This window comes from Danio rerio, chromosome 7 (genome assembly GCF_052040795.2).
Source record: "Danio rerio strain M-AB ecotype USA chromosome 7, GRCz13ab, whole genome shotgun sequence".
NCBI lineage: Eukaryota > Metazoa > Chordata > Actinopteri > Cypriniformes > Danionidae > Danio > Danio rerio.
Window position 1 is genome coordinate 71,008,582 of NC_141027.1, and position 22,485 is coordinate 71,031,066.

The 22,485-nt window shown below is 38.4% G+C and overlaps 1 protein-coding gene across 1 annotated transcript in view; it reads right to left on the minus strand.

Annotated features, from left to right (window-relative positions):
• Window positions 1–4,199: 4,199 nt before the first annotated feature.
• Window positions 4,200–22,485, minus strand: part of mmp15b (matrix metallopeptidase 15b) — a 75,532-nt gene continuing 57,246 nt past the window's right edge. The window contains exons 7-10 of the mRNA XM_087262224.1: window positions 20,271–20,409; window positions 15,519–15,669; window positions 13,660–13,778; window positions 4,200–13,213 (exon numbers count right to left, since the gene is read on the minus strand). Of these exons, the coding sequence (XP_087118350.1) occupies window positions 12,744–13,213; window positions 13,660–13,778; window positions 15,519–15,669; window positions 20,271–20,409 (879 nt within the window). The 3' untranslated portion in view covers window positions 4,200–12,743. The remainder of the gene's footprint in view (window positions 13,214–13,659; window positions 13,779–15,518; window positions 15,670–20,270; window positions 20,410–22,485) is intronic.

Sequence of the window (22,485 nt, forward strand, 5' to 3'; positions counted from 1 at the left end):
TAATAATAATAATAATAATAATAATAAATAAATAAATAATGAACACAATAAATAATGTTTACATTTACATTTAGTCATTTAGCAGACGCTTTTATCCAAAGCGACTTACAAATGAGGACAAGGAAGCAATTTACACAACTAAGAGCAACAATGAATAAGTGCTGTAGGCAAGTTTTAGGTGTGTAAAGTCTAAGAATCAAAGCATTAGTAATTTTATTTATTTATTTATGTATTTGTTTGTTTGTTTGTTTGTTTGTTTTTTTGTTTGTTTGTTTATTTTTTGAGTACAGTTAGTAGTATAGCCAGAGAGGCAATCGGTTGCAATGAAATGTAAAAGTAAACTTAGAAATCATTACTTTATTTTTTTGATTTGCATTTTCCATTCTGCCCCAACTGTTTCTGATTTGGGGTTGTATGTAAATTAATACAGTTTAAAATTTTTAAATGTTGGTCACCAATTGGTGAATCACAGCACATTATGTTAGCTGACCAATCTGAACCTGTTGAGGTCGGGCCTTTCTGAGGAACTAGGAAATATGTCATTTTCATGTTAGCTGAGGTGTTTATAATTAAAGTAAGGTTTCTGAAAAAATCCCATGATTTTCTACAAATGAAGTATGAGCACACATTGCTTTGCCTCTTAGAAACACAACCAAGCCTTAAAAATACACTCTGGACCAGGCCCGGAATTGGCCAATCGGGAGAACCGAGAGAGTTCCCGGTGGGCCAGTCCGTTTTTTAGCCTCGAGGGCCGGTGTTTCTAGCTGCTTGCACTCTCAGCAGTCGCACTTTTTTCATTTATTTATTTATTTAAACATAGCCTCACTCTTTTTATTCATTATTTTGCCGCAGCTCCGCTCTTCTTATTTATTGTCTCGCAGCCCCATGAACAAAATGCAGCCTGCAGGGTAATGATGATGTAACTATCATTCCGGTCACACAAGTGTAACAGCGCCTTTGTGGTCCAGTGGTCAGCACATTGCTTTACGACGTTGTTGATCCGTGTTCGATCTTTACCTGAGTATTTTTTTTTTTCATTTTTATTGTTAAGACATATAAAACTGTAAGGTTGTTGAACATTTGAAGTTCTAAAGCAGCTGTTTTCTTGAAAAAGATTTGATAATGCAATTAGAAACTTTTAATAGTCAGTCGTGAACTGAGGTGGGCCGGTCTAATGCTTGAAACTCCAGGGCTGAAAAGGAGTTCCACTCCAGCCCTGCTCTGGACCACCCCTTTAATGTTAGCTAATGTATTTACAAACGCAAACTAAAAATGAGCAATACTTGTACATCTTTTATAAGCGTTCGGTATGCTTTTATGGCCGTTTTCAATGTCATAAGGAGTACCGAACCGTACCATACCACTTTTTCGGCACCTTTTCGAAAGGGTACCAAAACACAAGAAAGGGTACCGAAAGGTGGAGCTACAAACGCAGCTGAACGCTGATTGGTTACAGAGATTCGTCACGAGCTGGAGCTAGCCAGAATGAAAACAAAAGAACTGGGGCCTGTTTCAGTAAGGAGGTTCAAACAACTCAGAGTTTAAACTTGAACTCTGAGTTGATTTGCCGAGAGATTAAAAACTCAGAGTTTTCGGTTTCAGAACAGCTGATCTGAGTTGGGTCAATCAACTTCGAGTAGACCAACTCAGAGTTAAGTGCGCGCACCGTGACTTTAAAAAGGCATTATCAATGGAGCGCAGACATTACGAGTGACTATGGCAATATCTTATAAAAGAGATCACCATTTCTTTCTCCAGCTGAACTTGATGTTCTCATGCAAAGTTATAGCAAATATGAGTGTATATATTTGAAAAGAAGCAACCATCAGTGAAGAAGAGACAGTTAGCGTGGGAAAACAGCTGCTCAAGTTAATGCCTAATTTCACTTTTTAAGTATTTAAATATTTAAGTATAATAAAATAAGTAATGTAATTTGTGACGTTTATATTTTTTTCTAAACTTTTTTATACATTTATTAGTTTTAAATGATTTAACAGTGCACTTGTGTGTCTGCCTTTTTTATTGATCAAGTGATAGAGGTTAATATAACATTTAGAAGGTAAGCAGTGCTAAAAATAATTTTTAGAAAGAATAATAATCCCATTAATCTAGTTACAGTGCATGTCAAAGGTGAATTTAATTTAATTATTTATTAAAAAAGGATAAGCCATTCTAGTACAGTTCTTCTGTGTGTGACTAAAATGTAGGCAATAGCTATGTTTCCATCCAAATATATTACATAAATTTATGTGCAAAACTGGAATATTGCATAAAAGATGCAAATAAAATTCCATCCAACGAGTCAAAGAGAAAAAAATTGTCACTTCCTGAAACTGGCACCAAATATCAACAGTAAAAACAGAATTTACTGTGGTAGAAGAAGCTGCGTCAATTAATTCTTTATTTAGCCTAATTAATGTACTTGCGCCTCGATGTCAGAAGACAATGCTGAAACACAATGAACACGTGGGGGCGTCTGAAGCCATGAGACGCGGAGACTCTTAACACGCACCAGACGTTCGGAGGTAATTAATAATATACAATAATACTGAAACAGTTAAGGCATTTTAGAATGACTAAAACAATATTTAAGACATGTTACAGTGTGCCCAGCCTGCTGGTTTGTCCATTTACACACATTTTCATTATCATATGATCATGATCTTTTTTTTAATGTACATACTGTAATTTGTTCAGTAAAAGTGTTTCCATCGTAGTTTATGCGCACATTTTCTATCGAATAAAAATTTATCCTACTCAGTTATGCGCGTTTTTTATGCATATTTTAAAAAGTTATGTGCATCATGACGTTTCTATTAATCGTTTTTATGCACGTATCCAAAATTAGCATTAAAATAGGTGGGTGGAAACGTAAGGCTAAGGCAAGAAATACCGCTTCATCTTTAAAAAAGGGGAGGAGACAGACAGAAACTCTGAGTTTAGAGAATAAAACCTGCTTCTGACCAGGTTAGATTCACAGAGTAAGTTACCACAGTAACTGACTCTGAGTTAAAGTTACCTTTCTTTCAGAAACAGGCTTGACTTACCCTGCTTTCTTGAGTTTAACAAACCTGCCATTTTGAAACGGAAAACCCAGAGTTTCTCTCATTTCAGGGTTAAAATACTCTGAGTTTTCAGTTAACCTCCTTTCTGAAACAGGCCCCTGCCCTGTTTTTTAAATACACAGCCAAGACATTACATTGTAATACTATATGCATATATTAACGAGCTATGGATGACCTGAGCTCAAGCAAACCTTGTTATTATCATGATATACAGACAAAGCCATGAAGAACAAAATCTGCCATGTCCTGTTGTTCTCTTACGAGGTTGCCTAAAAGTGTGAGCGGTTTTCGCTTTCTCCAGGGAGCTCGCGATCGCTTCTATATTTAATGTAACGAACTTCATAAGCTGATGATAATAAAGTGTGTATGATTACTGGTGTCTTCGAAATCTGACCCTTTCAGAAAAGAAAAGAACAAACGCCAGAGTAAAGTGGGAACAAACAAAGCAGAAGCCCAAGAAAACACAGGAGCAAATTGTTTCAGCAACCTGAACTACAAACAAACTTTCATGTTTATCATCGCCTTTTGGACTATTATGAACTCGGAAGAAAGAATTACTCTTTAACAGAGCTTACATGTTGTCGTGAAGATTACAGACACAGATGAGAGGTTTGCACTGACTTGTTTTTGAACCCAAGTAAGGACTAATTATATGCTGTGTGTATTTTTTCTTCCATTAGTAACATATCGTAGACTGTAAGGGGTCTGTATGTGTTCATATATGTCGCATTTATTTATTTATTTTATATAATTGTAGACGGCTAGTTACAGTAGGCTATTTTGATCTGGAGTTATAATCAAATTATGTTCATAGAAAAAGTAGTAATAAGCATTTATAAACAAGTATTTATGTGTATAAAGCATCTGTTTTGTGAAAAGTGCTTCTCATATGATATGTGAACGACCCGTGCAGCTTTACTGTTGAAATTTATTCGAGCAAGAATGACGTCGACTGAAACTTTCTGTCAAACACCCCGCCCACCAAAAAGGTACCCTTTGTAGTGGAAAAGCAAGCCTGATAAAGATGACCCGTACCGACCCGTACCTAACTGTACCAGTCAGTGGAAATGTAAATTGTATGTACTTTTTTAAACATCTTTGGATTTTTGTAAAGAACAAAACAAAAAAACAGACTTAATTCTTACATTTTTTAATTTTTTTTTATTACTGTTTACATGTCCAGCATGGATCGTTAAACACTCACAAGATGTGAACAAACACAAATGTATAAAATCCTCATTTTCTAATTAAGAAAATAATCAATAACACAAATCGGAATGTTATTAACAAGGTAAAATTCTAAAAAAACAAAATACAAAGGAAACATATTGAAACGGTACTATTTACAATTTTGAAAATGACTGAATTTAAGATCATGTTACAAGGTGAAAAATATGAACTGATAATTATAATCAAACTCAATTTCATTTTACCATCATTAATAAAGGATGAGGTGTTTAAGAAAACTCTACAGCGCAGCTTTGTGCACAATAACAGCATTGCTTTAAACATTAATGGTTTGCTACTACTGTATATTTTGTCTGAACAGCATGTTTGTGTAAGGCTCATTATGTAAAGTGAGATTCCCTTTAAGACAGTGTGCATGACCAAAATGCACGGTGCAATAATAGGACAGATTTTGACTTCAAACCTTCCCCTACCACACAATGGTGCAGGCAAACGCAAACACACTGTCTCATTCTACACAGTTGAACACACATATTGTCTCAACCTTTTGTCTTCAGCAAGTCAGTAATGATTGAAGTACTGCAACGGGTTAATAATGGTGTGGATGGATGTTCTTAGAGGCACCTCTGATCAGAGCTCAAGTTTATATCAGGAGAATATACAGACACACAAAGAGAAGTGTACTTCACTGTACAGTCCATTTGAGTGGTCAGTTTCCATTTGAAAAACCATCACTGCATAAAGTAGCAATCGTCCTGAGCTGTGTTTATGAGAACATTCACACTCAAAAGCCTTCTAAACAGAGGCCGTTGTTAGTATGCAATGTTAGTGTGAGCGCTGGTGGGAGGAAGCGCTGTGACCCTGGCTGAGGGCCCAGTCTATTTTCCTGTTGGCCAGAAGCAATGTGCAGGACAATAATGTAGCAAGAGAGAGAGGGGCCATTGTTATAAGAGCCAGTCCTAAACTTGGCCAAGAGTTGATTCAAAGTGACACAGAACACATTATACATCTACAGTAACACATACTAACAAATAAACAGACCGTTTTGATTATTCGTCAGTCATTGTCTACCACAATCTTGTTTAATCACCCTTATCTCTGAAAACAAAACAGAAGAAGAAATAAAAAATCAGTGTAGGAACATAAATGTTTATGCAATCTAGACTAGTGCTTTTATACCCTTACTGCACTGGTACCATGGTACAGGGACTATATTTAATAAATGAACTATCATGACTAAACAAGTGGTACCAGTTCTCAGTGACTCAAAGAGTGTCAAATGGGACTTGTTACAAGGCGGGACGCATCCTTGGTGTATAAAGCACAAGTTCATCACTCAGACTACAAAAAGGATCCCAACAAGTATTGAGTAATCTGGCCACTAAGTTCCCCTAGAGCAGTGGTCACCCAACTTGGGGGGAGGAGGGGGTCCTGCAGAGTTTAGCCCCAACCCTTTCAGGCAGGTGTGTTGAGGCACGTTGGAGCTAAACTATGCAGGGACACTAAACTTCCAGGACAAAAATTGTGATCCCTGTCCTGGGGTGTCCAGTCCACTTTAGTTCTTATCTCACTTTAACTCTAAATCAAGGTCTGACTAGGCATACTATAAACTTTTAAACGGGTGTGGTGAGGCAAGTTTCAAATAAACTCTATATGGACACCTGACCTCAAGAACCAAGATAAGAGACCCCAGTCCTAGAGTGTTCAATCTTGCTCCTGTAGGGACACTGTCCACAACATTTTAACTCCTACTCGAATTTAACACCTGAATCAAGGTCTAATTAGGCATACTATAAACTTTCAGATAGGTGTGTTAAGGCGAGCTGAAAAAAAACTCTATTGGGCCATCTGCCCTCCAGGACCAAGATTGGTGACCCCTGCCCTAGAGTGTCCAATCCTGCTCCTGTAGGGACACTGTCCAGAACATTTAAACTCCTGTTTATCTTAACACCTGAATCAAGGTCTAATTAGACATACTATAAACTTTCAGACAGGTGTGTTGAGGCATGTTGGAAATAAATTCTGTAGGGACACCTGCCCTCTAGAACCAAGATTAGTGACCTCTGCCCTAGAGTGTCCAATCCTGCTCCTGTAGGGACACTGTCCAGAACAGTTCAACTCCTGTTATAATTTAACACCTGAATCAAGGTCTGACTAGACACATTATCAACTTTCAGACAGGTGTGTTGAGGCATGTTGGAAATAAATTCTGTAGGGACACCTGCCTTCCAGGACCAAGATTGGTGACCCCTGCTCTAGAGTGTCCAATCCTGCTCCTGTAGGGACACTGTCCAGAACATTTTAACTCCTATTTATCTTAACACCTGAATCAAGCTCTGACTAGGGACACTATAAACTTTTAGACAGGTGTGGTGAGGCAAGTTTCAAATAAACTCTATATGGACACCTGACCTCAAGAACCAAGATAAGAGACCCCAGTCCTAGAGTGTCCAATCCTGCTCCTGTAGGGACACTGTCCACAACATTTTAACCCCTATTCGAATTTAACACCTGAATCAAGGTCTAATTAGGCATACTATAAACTTTCAGATAGGTGTGAGGCAAGTTGCAAAAAAACTCTGTTGGGCCATCTGCCCTTCAGGACCAAGATTGGTGACCCCTGCCCTAGAGTGTCTAATCCTGCTCCTGTAAGGACACTGTCCAGAACTGTTTAACTCCTATTCTAATTTAACACCTGAATCAAGTTCTGACTAGACACACTATAAACTTTCAGACAGGTGTGTTGAGGCATGTTGAAAATAAATTCTGTTGGGACACCTGCCCTCCAGGACCAAGATTGGTGACCCCTGCCCTAGAGTGTCCAATGCTGCTCCTGTAGGGATACTGTCCAGAACTGTTTAACTCCTGTTATAATTTAACACCTGAATCAAGCTCTGACTAGGGACACTATAAACTTTTAGACAGGTGCAAGCTGGAGCTAAACTCTGCAGGACATTGACTATTTTGCACACACTAACCTAATTTGTACAGGGGTGTAACTTACCACAAGAGACCGGTTCTCTGAAATGGAATAGTTTTTCCCACTGCATTTTGAAAAACTTTCATGTCTACATGACAACATTTTTAAAGTGATCCATGTTTGCACATCTGTAAAAAAACAGCCAACAAGCTGTAATACAAATACCAAGCTAGTATTTGGTGGCGTCACCTTTGTTAAATAGTACCTTTAGGGAAGTGACAATATGCTGTTGTCATGTAAATGGCCCCACAGACCAAGTAAACAACTAGGGCCATAATGCATTTGGTGTGAGATATTACTACAAGGTGCCAGCCTGCTTGTTAAATTCAGCGACATGACCACTATGGCCCTGTACCCCTCAGATCATGTAGTAGGACATGGCCAATAGGGACTTGTGCACATAGTGGGAGATATACAGAGTTATCAACTAGTGACCAAAGTTCCTCAAAGCAAACTGACCTCATGAGATAACTAAAAGACTTGGCTACTGTTGTCGGTCAGCTTAAGTCATTTGATCAAACATGAAGGGATGGGACTTCAAAGATGTTGGCCCATGGGCCTCAAGGAACCATGACCCTGGACTGAATGCCACGTTAAATAGCTATCCGATTGATGTAGATTATTTTATGGTCAAGGTACTTCAAAGAATTCCAACACATAAGCATCATAGCTGTGTCTAAAATTGTATAACATTTTACTTGAAGGGGTGTTTATAAGACCATAATGCGACATTTTTAATCATATTACAACGACACGTCTGGAATATGAATGAGATTTTTATGCTTGCTTATGACAACTGTCATTAAGTGTTATTTACTCAGTTGTATCATGTGACCTTGTTTGAGATGTCTTTGTAATGACATCTTAACATAATCCTATACATCATTAACTGTGTTTGTCTTTGTCATGACAACAGAACTTGTCATAAATCTGTCATAAACATGATTGCCATGAGACCATGAACACCCCATTCAATTAAAGTGTTACTAAAAATGTATTATAATTGTACTACAGCATGTCCAAAATACCATGCTAATACCATAGAACTTAATAAATTATGGAAAAAGGAGTGTACGAATCAGACACACGGGGCTACAGTGGGTATAAGACAGGAATAAGGCCAACAGTAAGTGAGCCCCTGAGAGTGAGCATTTCAGAAATCTTTCAAGCCTGTTTATGTATTCCTCATTGATCTGGGCAAGTGGAGGAGAAGGTAGAGGGCGTCGGGGGAGGGACAGCAGAGCTTTTATGTCTGATTAACTCTCCTCCAAATCTCCCCGGACGACAGGAGCACTGTGAGGAGGGGGGGATCGCCTGGCAACCGCATTTGGTGGGATTCATCAGTGACAGCATTCCGATCATGACTGTCCTGTGTCTCCTCTACTCTTCCAATAATATTTATGAAAGTGCTTTCTGCTCTACGTTGTCTGACAGGACAATATTTATAATACCACTCACTTTCGTTCTCGCCTCACTCTACCTCTAGCACTAAGAAAAGAGAAACTCTGTCACTGATTGTAAAGGGTCTATGACTGGGCACTTTAAAAAGTGGGGTCAGTATTATTATTATTAATGCCTTCTATGTCTTTACTGTCTTTACCTAGGTTAAACATCAGACCAAGCAAACACAAACCAACCAGACAGCATTATAGCTTACAATGTTAGGAAACTTGCTTTGCCTACTAGACCACATTAGCGTGAAAAAGTTGTGAATGAAACAAGGACCCTGTTTCCACTGCTGGTCGAGGAATGCACTCCAAAAATAACTGGCAGTGGATCCTGGTAATGTGGGCCACGGGACTGTGTGCCAGCAAGCTCTCATTTAGGGATACTACTGCTTAGCATGCTATCTACCAAGCGGTTCAAGCTAAAGCTAAAAATACACTCTACACAAGTATGCTAACACAAATGTGAATGCTACACCAAAATGCATATTCCTGTCTGATAGACTTAACATGCAATCTTCCTCCAACCTTCATCAAACGTAAGATGAGGTCATGAAGTTTGAATGTCAAGTATCATTAAATGTTTTCTGGTAGCTAGCAACGAACAGTTTAACCAAAACTTGCTTAGCAAGACTGTCTTCAAATTGTCCAACACAGAAATCAGATATATGGCAATGTGTGCAAATTACATACATGACATAGGCTACAAGTTTATATTTAGATTTCCATAATGTTTTGTAATACAGTGGCCCCTCGTTATTCACGGGAGATATGTCCTAAAAACATCCCTGCAAGTATTATAGATGTTTTAAGGCTGTAAAACCCCTCGCTACGCACTTTATACACTTTTCTCAGACAGGCATTAGCATTTTCATACTTTTCTCTCGTTTAAACACTCTCAAAGTTCAAACATTCATGGAAAAATAAGTCCAGTATTATAAAATAAAACCAAAGATCAAAACCATTTGATCTTCATTTATTTATTCAGTAATGGCAGCCTACAGCCGCGTAACTTCTACCTTCCTTTAGCATGTCTAGAACTTTTTGTGTGATGGTTAGCATCTACCTTTTGGCTGCTACCGCAGGTGCCTTTGACGGTGCAGATGGTTTCGTCGACATTGTGGGGAGAAAACTTGAAAACATACAGTACAGAGCTTCAGAGTCACACTGCTAGTGATCAAACATTTGTGTAAATTTGGCAAGCTGGACGCATTCTGCACTGTACAGGAGACACGGCACGGAGAAGATTGATTGACAATGGTCTACAGCTAATCAGGATGTAGAACACAATGCGCTAATCAGGGCACAGAACACACTGCGCTGTAGAAAAAAAGCACGTCAAATTACACAAAAAACGTCTGCGAAGCTGCGAAAAGTGAACCACGTTATAGTGAGGGATCACTCTACTGCAAGATGGCTGCTTTCATATTTTTTTCAAATTATATGTTAAAAAATATTAGCCATAATATTATATATGTTCATATATGGCCATACACAAACATATATAAACTTAAACTGAATACATGATTATATCTAATTGAACATATTTTGTATGTTCAAAAATATATGAAATGTTCATATTTTGTACATACATCGTACATGTAGTTGAATACATAACTCCAATGGCTAAAAAAAACAAAAAAATCAACTATTTTTGCAACTAATGTTGCATATACGATATATACTTTATAAATGTGAAATCCAAATATGAACTTGTATAATATATATGTAATTTGCATATATTTCCATGTATCAGATTTTTATGTGGGGTAGCTGCCTGTTAATAACTGAATTTCAAGCCTGTTTGTGAGTGAAATTATATATTCACGCAATTATACTCAATAGCGCCTCTTGTGGCAAGCTTGTGAATGCAATGCAGGTAACTAAAGGGGGGAACTAAATCATTCACATACTTGCGTATGTGTACGTTCAGCCTTTCAAAAGAAGTTTGCAATTGGTCTATCTCAATCCTGCCTGTTTTATACACCCCCGCCCCTAAAATACCATGATCCCTGTAATACAATCCTCTTCACACTTGTACTAACATCATAAGCGCTTTTGCCAAGACTTAAGATATAATGTTTCTTCATCTTAACCCTTTCCTTTTGAACTCACAGTTGTCCCTACTTCTTTCCCTCTTGTCCCAGAGCCAACTCAGTCGATGACAGTGGTATATCTTTGGTAGGGAGAGGTTTGGGTTGGGGTAGAAGGAAGTAAGGGAATGGTTTCACCCCCCACTGTTTTTAAAATTAGCTTTATAGCATTCACTAAATCAGCGGACCTCTACTAAGGGTTTTATTTATAATTGGGCCCCAAGATGTTCTCATAAGTGTATTTTACTGCGTTTACAATTGGTGTACGCAAGTGGTATGCATTTTATAGTTCTATTCTTTCATATTTTGATTTGATTGAACTGTAATATAAATGTCCACTCAGCAAATTGTTCAAGTTTTTCAAACCCCCTAAATAAAAGTAACCTCAAACAATAAAAAATATAGATATAATCGGCAGAGTTTTGAAACAAAAAGCACACCAGCTTGCAAAAAAAGTAATCAAGAGGGCTTTACAAATATGGGCTGAACCCATAAAAAAGATTTGCCTGGCAGGACCAAGGCACAGTTGTTAAAACAAGGCCCAATAAAAAAATTTATGATCAAACAAGGTAAGCAAACTGAAGGCAAAAGTCCCTATTTTATGACACCAAAACAAATAGCAGGTATAATTAAATCAAGTGGTTGAATAACCAAGTCCAGTTGCTTGTGACTTGACTTAAAATGGTAAATAAAGTAATTTAATCAGCAAGAACATAAAATATTTTGCTTAAAAAACCCTTACCAATTAATCCAGTTTTTTAAAAAATATCTTTAAACATCCTGTTTAATTTCAGGTTTAAATAATATTTTAAATGCCAGACTTTCTATGTGGACATTTAAACCCCACTACAGTATATACAGCAACAAATTATGAACAAGTTATGATGCAATTGGCCACTGATGACTTATGACTTGCCCTGTCAGTTGGAAAACAAGTCCTGAGAAAAGGTAACCGGATGCAGAAAATATCCTCAACTTTCACTTTTTGCAAGTGTAACCCACCGGTCCTACTGCACCCATCCCGTTCTGAGCTGGGATCAAACTGACAATTCTTTGTATGGGTTGCTCTAACAAGGAGGCTAAAGACAATGGCCTCTAGAACACCTATAGAGGTCAGAGGAGTGAGGTTTACGGACATAGCACTTCGCTAGTTGGCCTCCGTTACAATCAGTCCCCTAAACCTCACTACCATCCCGGACGAGCCCCCAAGTGTAACCCACCGGTCCTACTGCACCCAACCTGGTCTGAGCTGGGATCAAACCGGCGATTCTTTGTATGGGAGTCCGTTGCTCTAACAAGGAGGCTAAAAACCATGGCCTCTAGTGCCTGTCGTTAGAGCACTTTTGAGGTAAAAGAAGTGAGGTTTACTTGCACAGCACTTCTCTAGCTGCCCTCCGTTACACTCACCCCCCTAAACCTCACTTCCATCCCGGACGAGCCCCCACATGTAATCCAACAGTCCTATTGCACTCAACCCACTCTGAGCTGGGATCGAAACGGCAAAGCTGTGGATGGGCGTCAGTTGCTCTAACAAGGAGGCATAAGACCATGGCCTCTAGCGTCTGTTGCTAGAGCAGCTTTTGAGGTCAGAGGAGTGATGTTTACCTGCATAGCACTTTGCTAGCTAGCCTCCGTTACACAAGACTTCCCATTCTTGTACGTTATAATTGGAGATCAAGATTGTGGCATCTTAAAGACTGCAATGAAGATAAACCCACAAACAACTGATTGAAAAATTCAAAAAAATATATTAAAAAAGTAAAATAAAAACAAAATCAATGTGCAAACTTTCTAATATAAATAGACTAGTCAAGATGTTAGGAGAGCACCATGGGAAAGGAAAAGAAGGGTGAACATGAACATGTGAGTGTGTATCAGTATATGTATATGTGTGTATGTATTTTGTGTGTGCAAAGTTTTTAGATGATTGAATTAAAAAGGCAGAACCAGGATCCCAGGTCATTCCCAGAGGTTAAACCCAGTCCTGGAATGATCGTCTGCAGTAAACTAAATACTTGGGCGCTCCTTTCCTCTGTAGCGTGTTAATGATAGCGTAGATCAATCCCAAGATGCACAGCACCAGGACCAGGGGTACCGTCACCATGATGATGTTCATAGTGCGCTCCGTCTCATCTATCTTCAGAACCACATCCACCTCATTGGTTTTCTCCTCCGTTTCTTCTTTAGAGTCAGCGTCATTGGTGTTGTCTCTCTCTTTGTCCTTGTCTTTGTCCTTGTCTTTGTCTCGGCCAGCGTCTGGATTGAAGGGTGGCCGATCGGGCCACTTGCGTCCCTGGTCCACATCAGTGTCTCTGTCAGGATCGAGGTCCACATTACAGCCCATGAAGTCTCTAAGAATGGATTTTGGGTAGCCCGGCTCGCTTGTCATTCTGTGATTGTCAAATTTCCAGTATTTTGCACCCTTGTAGAAGTATGTGTAGGCTATTTCAGAGACAAAAAAGTGAAAAATTAGGCAACGGCATTACTTTAGGCATTACTTAGGCCCAATCCCAATTCTACCCCTCAGCCCTTCCCCTTACCCCTACCCTTCGTTTTGCGCGTGCACGCCAAGGGGTAAGGTTGTCCCAATTCTCTTTAGCTTGAAGGCGTAGGGCTAAGGGGAAGGGGTGAATAGCCCTTTGAACGAAGATTTTTAGATTGAAATCTAAGTTATTATCTGTATCTGTTATCGATAGCATGTCATAGATCCTTTTAACCATTTTAAACCAGGTACATTCCTTTAATGAGAAAGGGCTTTTAGTGATATAAGTGATTCCTGATAATATCGCATTATTTCCTCAAATCACATTTCATACATTCTCTCACTTCCTTTGTTCTAGTATTTGATTGACGGTACATTAAGGAGACAGGCTGTTGGACTCACTCACCTCCATCATCGCTGAGAAAAGCCCCTTTGGGAGACGACGGCACAGAAGTGCCCCACACACTAATTGGTTTAGGGTAGTCCTGATCTGCGGCTCTGTCCTGCTCATTAAAGCGCCAGTACCTGTAGTTTATCAAACAAAAATCATTGCAAATCATTTTGACTTTCCTCAATGCAGACATTTCAGCAACAGCACAGTATCCCTATATATACGCATGATATTAACACTGAAATCACTCAAACCACTTTCAGGGTGATCACTTTGCTTTTACAGTGCTCAGCATATATGAGTACAACCCTCACAAATCACTCATTTAAATTAGTATTTTCTATAGGAACCTTTACTATATTATATTTGTGCGTTGATTAGTCATTCTGAATGCAAATCTGGAGCTAAACTAACAAAATAATGTATGATAACGGTGCAAAATAAGTACACTTAAATTGATATATGAGGATAAAAATTTCAATCAAAATAAATAAAAAGAGCAAAACTCAAGAGAAACTATTTTTTTTTAATTCTGTTGAAATTGTGTAGTTTGTCATTTTTTCTTCCAATATTTCACATGAATTTAAATGCATTATCTTAATGTTTTTAAAGATGTTTGTTGGCTAAAATATTATTTAAATAAATATATTCATTTAAAATCTGTTTAAATGGCACCAAAATATATTACCTATATTCACTAAGAAATTGCTAAAAATATTCATTTTCAAAATGGGGTGTACATTATTTCACAAAAATCGTTCATTCCAGTCTTAAGAGCACCAAATAATAACTTGACTTCTAATCGATCACTTGGAAAAGTGGCAGAAGGTAGATTTTTCTGGTGAATCATCTGTTGAACTGCATCCCGATCATCACAAACACTGCAGAAGACCTACTGGATCCAGCATGGACCCAAGATTCCTACAGAATCAGTCAAGTTTGGTAAAGGAAAAATCAAGGTTTGGGGTTACATTCAGTTTTGGGGCGATTGGCCAGCCCAGTCATCAGACATGAATTTTATTGAGCATGTCTGGGGTAAGATGAAGGAGGAGGCATTGAAGATGAATCCAAAGAATCTTGATGAACTTTGGGAGTCCTGCAAGAAAGCTTTCTTTGCCATGTCCTATTTAAATAAATATAAATCAAAGCATGATCCTATTTTATTTTGGTAAAATAAGCCTAATCTAAAGGCCTTTGCCTTTCATATAAGCCACTTCTGATACCAAATGATCAACTAGAAGTCACATTATTATTTGTTGTTCCTAAAAAACGGATAGGGGACAAGATTATGTCAGGTAGTGTACTTAATTATGTTGAGCACTGTATATCATAAATGCAAAAGCAATTCAAAACACTGAAGTAAAGCCAATTTAATAGTTCTAAACAGTACCAGCTATAGTAGGTAAGACTTTTAAATAAATAAATAAATAAATAAATAAATAAATAAATAAATAAATAAATAAATAAATAAATAAATAAACAAACAAACAAACAAACAAAAAATGTAATAAATAAATAAAACCAAAATAAATAATCAAGATTTTAATGTTGCAACATGCTGCAGAAAAAATATATTATTTCTTACCTTGAATGTACGTATCTATATCATAGTTAAATCTTTATAAATGAAATCTTAATCTCTAAAATATTTATGCAATTATATTTCAAGTTGAAACTATTATTAGTAGTAGTAGTATTCACATATTTGAGGGTCGATTCAATTGCTTCATGAAACTATCATTTGTGTCAGAAGTTAAGGTCTGTTGTAAACGGGGTCAGTAAGATATCTCAAGCAACAACAAAACAACTTGAGGTCAATAACTAGACATTAAACATTACAGGCAGAATTCTTGTTGTACATAAAATCGCCTCACCAGTCTCCTTTGAAGAAGTAAGTGAAGCCAGAAGGCTCCCACCAGATGGCTGTATCTATTTTGTCATACGGGATGTCTCTGCCATAGTCCATCAGCTCTTGAGGGTAACCGGACTCCAGGTTGGCTTCCCTGAACAACCAGTACTGACTTCCTACAGGTGGAGGGTCGCAGAGAGAAAGAAAGAGGATGTAGTGACAGGCTGATACTGTTTATATGTGAATTCTGAGTGTTTTAACCTGGAAAAAGCTTGTTTTATTTCTCACGGTGCACTGAAATAAATGATTCATTGGATTTACAATTTTTTGCAAACCATTTATATTGGCTAAATTTAAACAAACAAATAAAGTTGAACATAGTACATTTAATTTGTTTGTTTAAATTTAGCCCATTTAAATATATTACCTTAAGAAAATCCAATGAATCATCTTTTTCAGTGTGGTTGGTCTGCATCAGTTGCATACATTAGTTATTGTTTTCTTAATTATGTTGTTATTTTCATTCATTCATTTTCTTTTCGGCTTAGTCCCTTTATTAATCTGGGGTCGTCAAAGCGGAATAAACCTACATTTTATCCAGCATATGTTTTACGCAGCAGACGCCCTTCCAGCTGCAACCCCTCTCTGGGAAACCCCCATACACTTATTCACATACACTTCAGACAATTTAGCCTACCCAATTCACCTGTGCCGCATGTCTTTGGACTTGTGGGGGAAACCGGAGCACCAGGAGGAAACCCACACAAGCACGGGAGAACATGCAAGCTCAGAAATGCCAACTGACCCAGGCAAAGCTCGAACCAGCAACCTTCTTGCTCTAAGGCGACAGCACTACCTACTGAGCCACCGTGTCGCCGCTGTTACATTCAATAAGTGTATATGTTTGATAAAGGTTAGAAGACCGAAACGTTATAACTAGGTTCTTCTCTAAGAAAGTTGATACTCCACCCAGTTTAGAGCATCATTATGGGCATTTTCCGTTATCACTAACGTGGTTCAAGCGATGGATCTGCGACAGAGAAACTATGGGTTTTGATAAACAATCGTCACTACATCATTCATTTCCCAAACGATGCATCGTACTATGATAGTTCAGCCGCAGCTATGATAGTTCAATTAAGTCGTTGTTTGGAAAACCCACCCCTGATCCATAGTAGGAACAAAAAATAGTATAAAACTGAAAGGCATTTTTTTTTCCAAGTGTTTCTTTCTTTGTGTTAAGAATAAGAAGGAAACTCAACAGGTTTTGAACAATTGGAGGATAAGTAAATGAGTATGAGTAAATAAAAATACATTTTTTCTTGGGTGTACTATCCCTTTAAACATCTGTTGAATTACTTCGACAAAAGAATATATATGAGCAACGTTGGAGCTCCCAACAGGTCTATCTTATTATTAAAATTTATTTTTTAACTTTGATTATTGCACTCCATTCATTTATAATTAGAATGCAGCACATTGGTGTAGCTGAAGTCTTTAAAATCAGCCATCTTTTGGAAAAACTAACAAATTAGGTAAAAAAAAAAAAAATAACTTCAAAAGTTTCAAAGATAGATTTGAAAAAGTGAGCAGAGGTTGAAAACAATGGTGAGGAAGTAGAAAAGACAAGAAGTGGGAGGCCGGTGGGTAACAAGATTTCATGGTGCACGTACAGGGACTTTCCAACCTTTAACACAGTCACAGAATCTCCAGCCCTGAACCACAGGTTTGTGTTTATTCTTTATTATAACACACTACAACACTGCAAATGATGCACCAACAATGTGGGTTTGGTTCGACTTCCGAAATATTTCTCCATTGCATGGAGCCGTTGCAGGAACATTGATATAAGCTTGAGAGATTTTAATATTTTACAGTATGGCAGACACCGAGGCACCATCCTCATAGACCCTTTTGAATCAGTGGGCCCTTTTCCAAGTCCAACCATTGCTGTTCGCATCTGGTAGAACCGCTAGCTGACGCAATGGCCTCGCCTCACAAAGAACAGATGTTGCTCCCCAAGATTTTTGGTGGCTCGGCTTTCTCCAATGGCACAAATCCAAATTTGAAAGGGCCTTGCCAATGACATCACTTGCCCTACATGGGCTTCGTTGGAGCAAGCTTTCCTCAAGTGCAACAAATATGCATTCACCTCCACAGAAACTCTCACTATTAAAATATTAGATATTAATCAGTAGTTTTTTAGAAGTTCATATGGTGGCCGAGAGAGCTCAAACGCGTTGCAAGTTAAGAAAACACTACAAAGAGCACAGGCCACAGCAGAAATGTAGCGGAGACCCCAAAAATGTACAAATCTAGCAGGTGCCTGTTTAGAGTCAGAGGTGTTGTTGGAGATCTGAGAGGTGAGTTTTTACTTTATTTTAACTTCCTGGTCATACGGTTCCTTGTTGCTTTTATACAACACTGTTTCTGACAACACTGAAGACTGTAAACAGGATACAGCTGGGTTTGTCACTTTTGGGGGTCCCTCGACCCATTTCTGTGTCTGTGTTAGCATGTTTTGTGAGAATTTGCCTACACATTTGTTGTCAAATTGATGAATGTGTTAAAGTGATGATACATGGGATAACTTTTAGAGCAATTATGCCATCCGATGTTGCTTTGCTACTTTTAGTTTGATGGAAGAATGGTCAGCAAAAGTGAATAAGGATCCCTTAGACTAGTCATCTGCAAGTTTTTGAGATTCTCCAGTAAGATTGCTAGAAGTGAATCACGTGACTGGCTTGGACCAATCAGAAAAATGAAAACAAGATGGCGTTTCTATAGCGGCAGTGGAGTAAAGAAAACCGCATGAACCCATAACTTATTATTCAGCTTTGTTGTCATGTAGTCAACACAAAACAGGGTTTTTATCTAATTTAAAGCTTACCGTGCCAACAGTTGTCCAATTCAAAGGTGATTTAGCTTCCTTATATACTTTTGTGTAGGTTTAAAGTTTTGGTGTGATTATCTTCTGCTTCCTTGTCGTGCATTCATTATTATTATTATTATTATTATTATTATTATTATTATTATTATTATTATTATTATTATTATTATTATTTGGTAAGCATTACCACCTGCTTTGAATGTTATCACTCTATTGAATAAGCGTTGTCAGTGGTTATCAGCTGATAGACATGGGCCAGTAAGGGCCTTCTGCCCATACTGGTTGGCTCAGAAAGCTGTTATGATCCATCCACATGGTTAATAAGTTATACTAATAGAGAAGACTCCAGATGTAGATTTGTTTTTATATTACTTTGACGGTTGGGTTTAGGGTTGGGGTAGGGGTAGACGTTAATCTAATACATTTAATGCGAAATTTAATAAGTAATATAAATAATTCTTGTTATTTTCCGGCCGCTGCTCTTATGTGATCTATAGCTGATTAACCATGTGGATGGATCATAGTCTTTTGAGCTTTAAAGTAACTTTGAACATGGCATGGTTGTTGATGCCAGACGGGCTGATTTAAGTTTTTAACAAACTGCTGAACTACTGGATTTTCGAGCAGAACCATCTCTGGGGTTTACAGAGAATGTTCTGAAAAAGAAAAAATATTCAGTGAGCGGCAGGGAGGTCAGAGGAGAATGGCCAGACTGGTTCCAGTTGATAGAAAGGCAACAGTAACTCAAACAACCACAATCGGGGTACGCCGAAGAGCATCTCTGAATGCACAACACATCAAACCTTAAGGCAGATGGGCTACAGCAGCAGAAGACCACACCGGGTGCCACTCTTATCAGCTAAGAACAGGAAACTGAAGCTACAATTCACACAGGCTCACCAAAATTGGACAATAGAAGATTGGATATACGTTGCCTGGTCTGATGAGTCTCAATTTCTGCTGGGACATTCTTATGGTAGGGCCAGAATTTGCAGTCAACAACAAGAAAGCATGGATCCATCCCACCTTATATCAATGATTCAGGCTAATGGTGGTGATGTAATGGTGTGGGGAATATTGTCTTGGCACACTTTGGACCCATTAGTACCAATCGAGCATCATGTCAATGCCACAGCCTACCTGAGTATTGTTGCTGACCATGTCCATCCATTTATGACAACAGTGTACACACCTCCTGATGGCTACTTCCATCAGGATAACGCCCATGTCATAAAGCACAAATCATCTCAGACTGGTTTCTTGAACATGACAATGAGTTCACTGTACTTAAATGGCCTCCACAGTCACCAGAACTCAATCCAATTGAGCACTTTGGGGATGTGGTGGAATGGGAGATTTGCATCATGGATGTGCAAATGAAGTGGCCGGTGAGTGTAAGTAGAATGGCTTACGTCATATTATTTTAATTATATTTGCAGCCATTAGGTTATTTACATGTTTTCGTAAGCAGAATCTAATCATGTCTTCGAAATAAGAACCTATTTATAACAGTTTAGGTATTTACTGGGATTTGCTTCTTCTCAAAATTTATAGTCAATCTCCAGAACTATACAGCTTCAAATTAAATGCTCCATTCACCTTAAATCCATATATAAACCCAAAAAAGCCATGTCATTGAAACCCTACCTGTAAAATCCATCAGACTAGCACATTAGCGGCTGAGGGAAATCAAGGACGCTTCCTGTACTAAATGACAAACGTGGAAATAGATGGCTTGTTCTAATGTAAAAAGCACTTCAACGTGATGTAACGCTGCCAGCCTGGGTAATAATTCCTCTCGCGGATATAACATTTTTATGGTCTATATTAACTTTTAGCAGCACGGAGCTATATCAGTTTTCAAGTGCAGTCAGAAAGGGGGAATACCTTTGAAAAACACAAATCGCCCATCATGCCTCTCATATGCGGCGTCGATGTCTCCCGGCAGACCCCTCCAGAAGTGTCCGATAGGCATGGGGTAATTATCCAGCACTCTGTTCCTCCGCACTCTCCAGAACCAGCGACCCTGAGGAGACAATATGAGATGAATCAGCGACTGGACGATGATGCGTGTGTATTTCTGTCCTAACGGTGCTCAGGTTTATTAGCAGTCTCTCAACCCTCAGCTGATATGTGTACTGCCAAGATTATGAGGGTTTCTGGTGCTCCTCCAGACAAAAAAAAAAGGTTTTTCTCTAGACTTCTAAGCTTACAAAATCCCTAAACATTCTCCTAACCATCAACAATTAACTGAAAGATAATCAGATTACAGTTTTTTAAGGGTTAGCTCACCAAAAAATAAAAACTCGATTATTAATTACTTGCCTTTGTGTAGTTTCAATCCTCTAAGACCAATGACTTTAAATATGAATAGATGCATTCTATGTATTCAACTCGAGCTGATCGAAAGGCAACTGTAACTCAAATAACCAGTTGTTACAACCGAGGTGTGTAGAAGAGCATCTCTGAATGCACAACACATCAAACCTTGAGGCAGATGGGCTACAGCAGCAGAAGACCACACCGGGTGCCACTCCTTTCAGCTAAGAACATGAAACTGAGGCTACAAATCGAACAGGCTCACCAGAATAGGACAATAGAAGATTGGAAAAGCGTTGCGTGGTCTGATGAGTCTTAATTTCTGCTGGGACATTCATCAACACCATGAAAGTATGAATCCATCCTGCCTTGTATCAACGGTTCAGGCTGGTGGTGGTGGTGTAATGGTGTGAGCGATATTTTCTCTGCACACTTTGAGCTTATTAGTACCAATTGAGCATCATGTCAACGCCACAGCCTACTTGAGTATTGATGCTGCATGTCCATCCATTTCAAGAGTTCACACTTAGCTGATGATTTATAAAAGCTTGTTTGGCATGCTGTCCCAGGACAGAGCCCTGAGCTCAAGGGATCCTCGAGCCCGGGGCTTCCTCCTGTTGGCAGAGCGAGAGGGGAGCCTTCGTTTCTTCCAAACGAAGATAAAATGAACTGAAAACTGTAGTTATTTATAGTAGCTTAGGGCTTATTTGATTGTAAGATAGTGATTAGCAAATACGGGACCGGCCGTGATAAATCATAAGCACGTGATCCTCTGGAAATTAGTTCATGAATAAACTTCACTTATGACAACAGTGTACCCATCTTCTGATGGCTACTTCCAGCAGGATAACACGCCACGTCATTAAGCGCGAATCATCTCAGACTGGTTTCTTGATCATGACAATAAGTTCACTGCACTCAAATGGCTTCCACAGTCACCAGATCTCAATCCGAGATTTAGTTAAAATGTAATTTTTTTAAATACACAAAATTTAATTTAATGTATTATAATGTATGATGTATATATTTAAGGTACATATTCAAATGTAAAATAACCAGTGTGCAGCATCCAGGACAGCCACAGGACAACGGTGCCAATGCGCTTACCACACAGCAGCTATTGGTGGAGTGAAGAGACAGCCAATTCGGTGGATGGGAATGATTGGGAGGCCATGATCGTAAAGGCTGATTGAGGGACTTTAGGTTACACCCCTACTCTTTACGAGAAGTGCCATGGGACTTTTTAATGACCACAGAGCATCAGGACCTCGGTTTAACATCTCATCCGAAAGACGGTGCTCACTGACAGTATAGTGTCCCCTTCACTTTTTACTGGGGCATTAGGACTTATATATTATATATTATATATATATATATATATATATATATATATATATATATATATATATATATATATATATATATATATATATATATATATATATATATATATATATATAATATTGAGCACCCCCTGCTTATGCCAATCTTCAGTATCACATGGTCTTAAATCATTTTAATATGATGATCTGATGCCCAAAAAACATTTCTCACATCATCAATGCTGAAAACAGAACTGCAGTTTCATATTTTTTTGTGAAGATTTACTTTATAGATCGTGATTTGCCACGCTTTCCTATTTCTGACTGCTTCTTTCAGTTGTTCCATGTTCAAGTTCGTGTCAGTCTTGCTTGTGTCCAGCCATCGTGTTCTCTGACGCTCTCTTCTTCTCGATCCACTCACTGCACCGAGCATTAAAGCTGTTTCCATGAAGTTGGCTCGC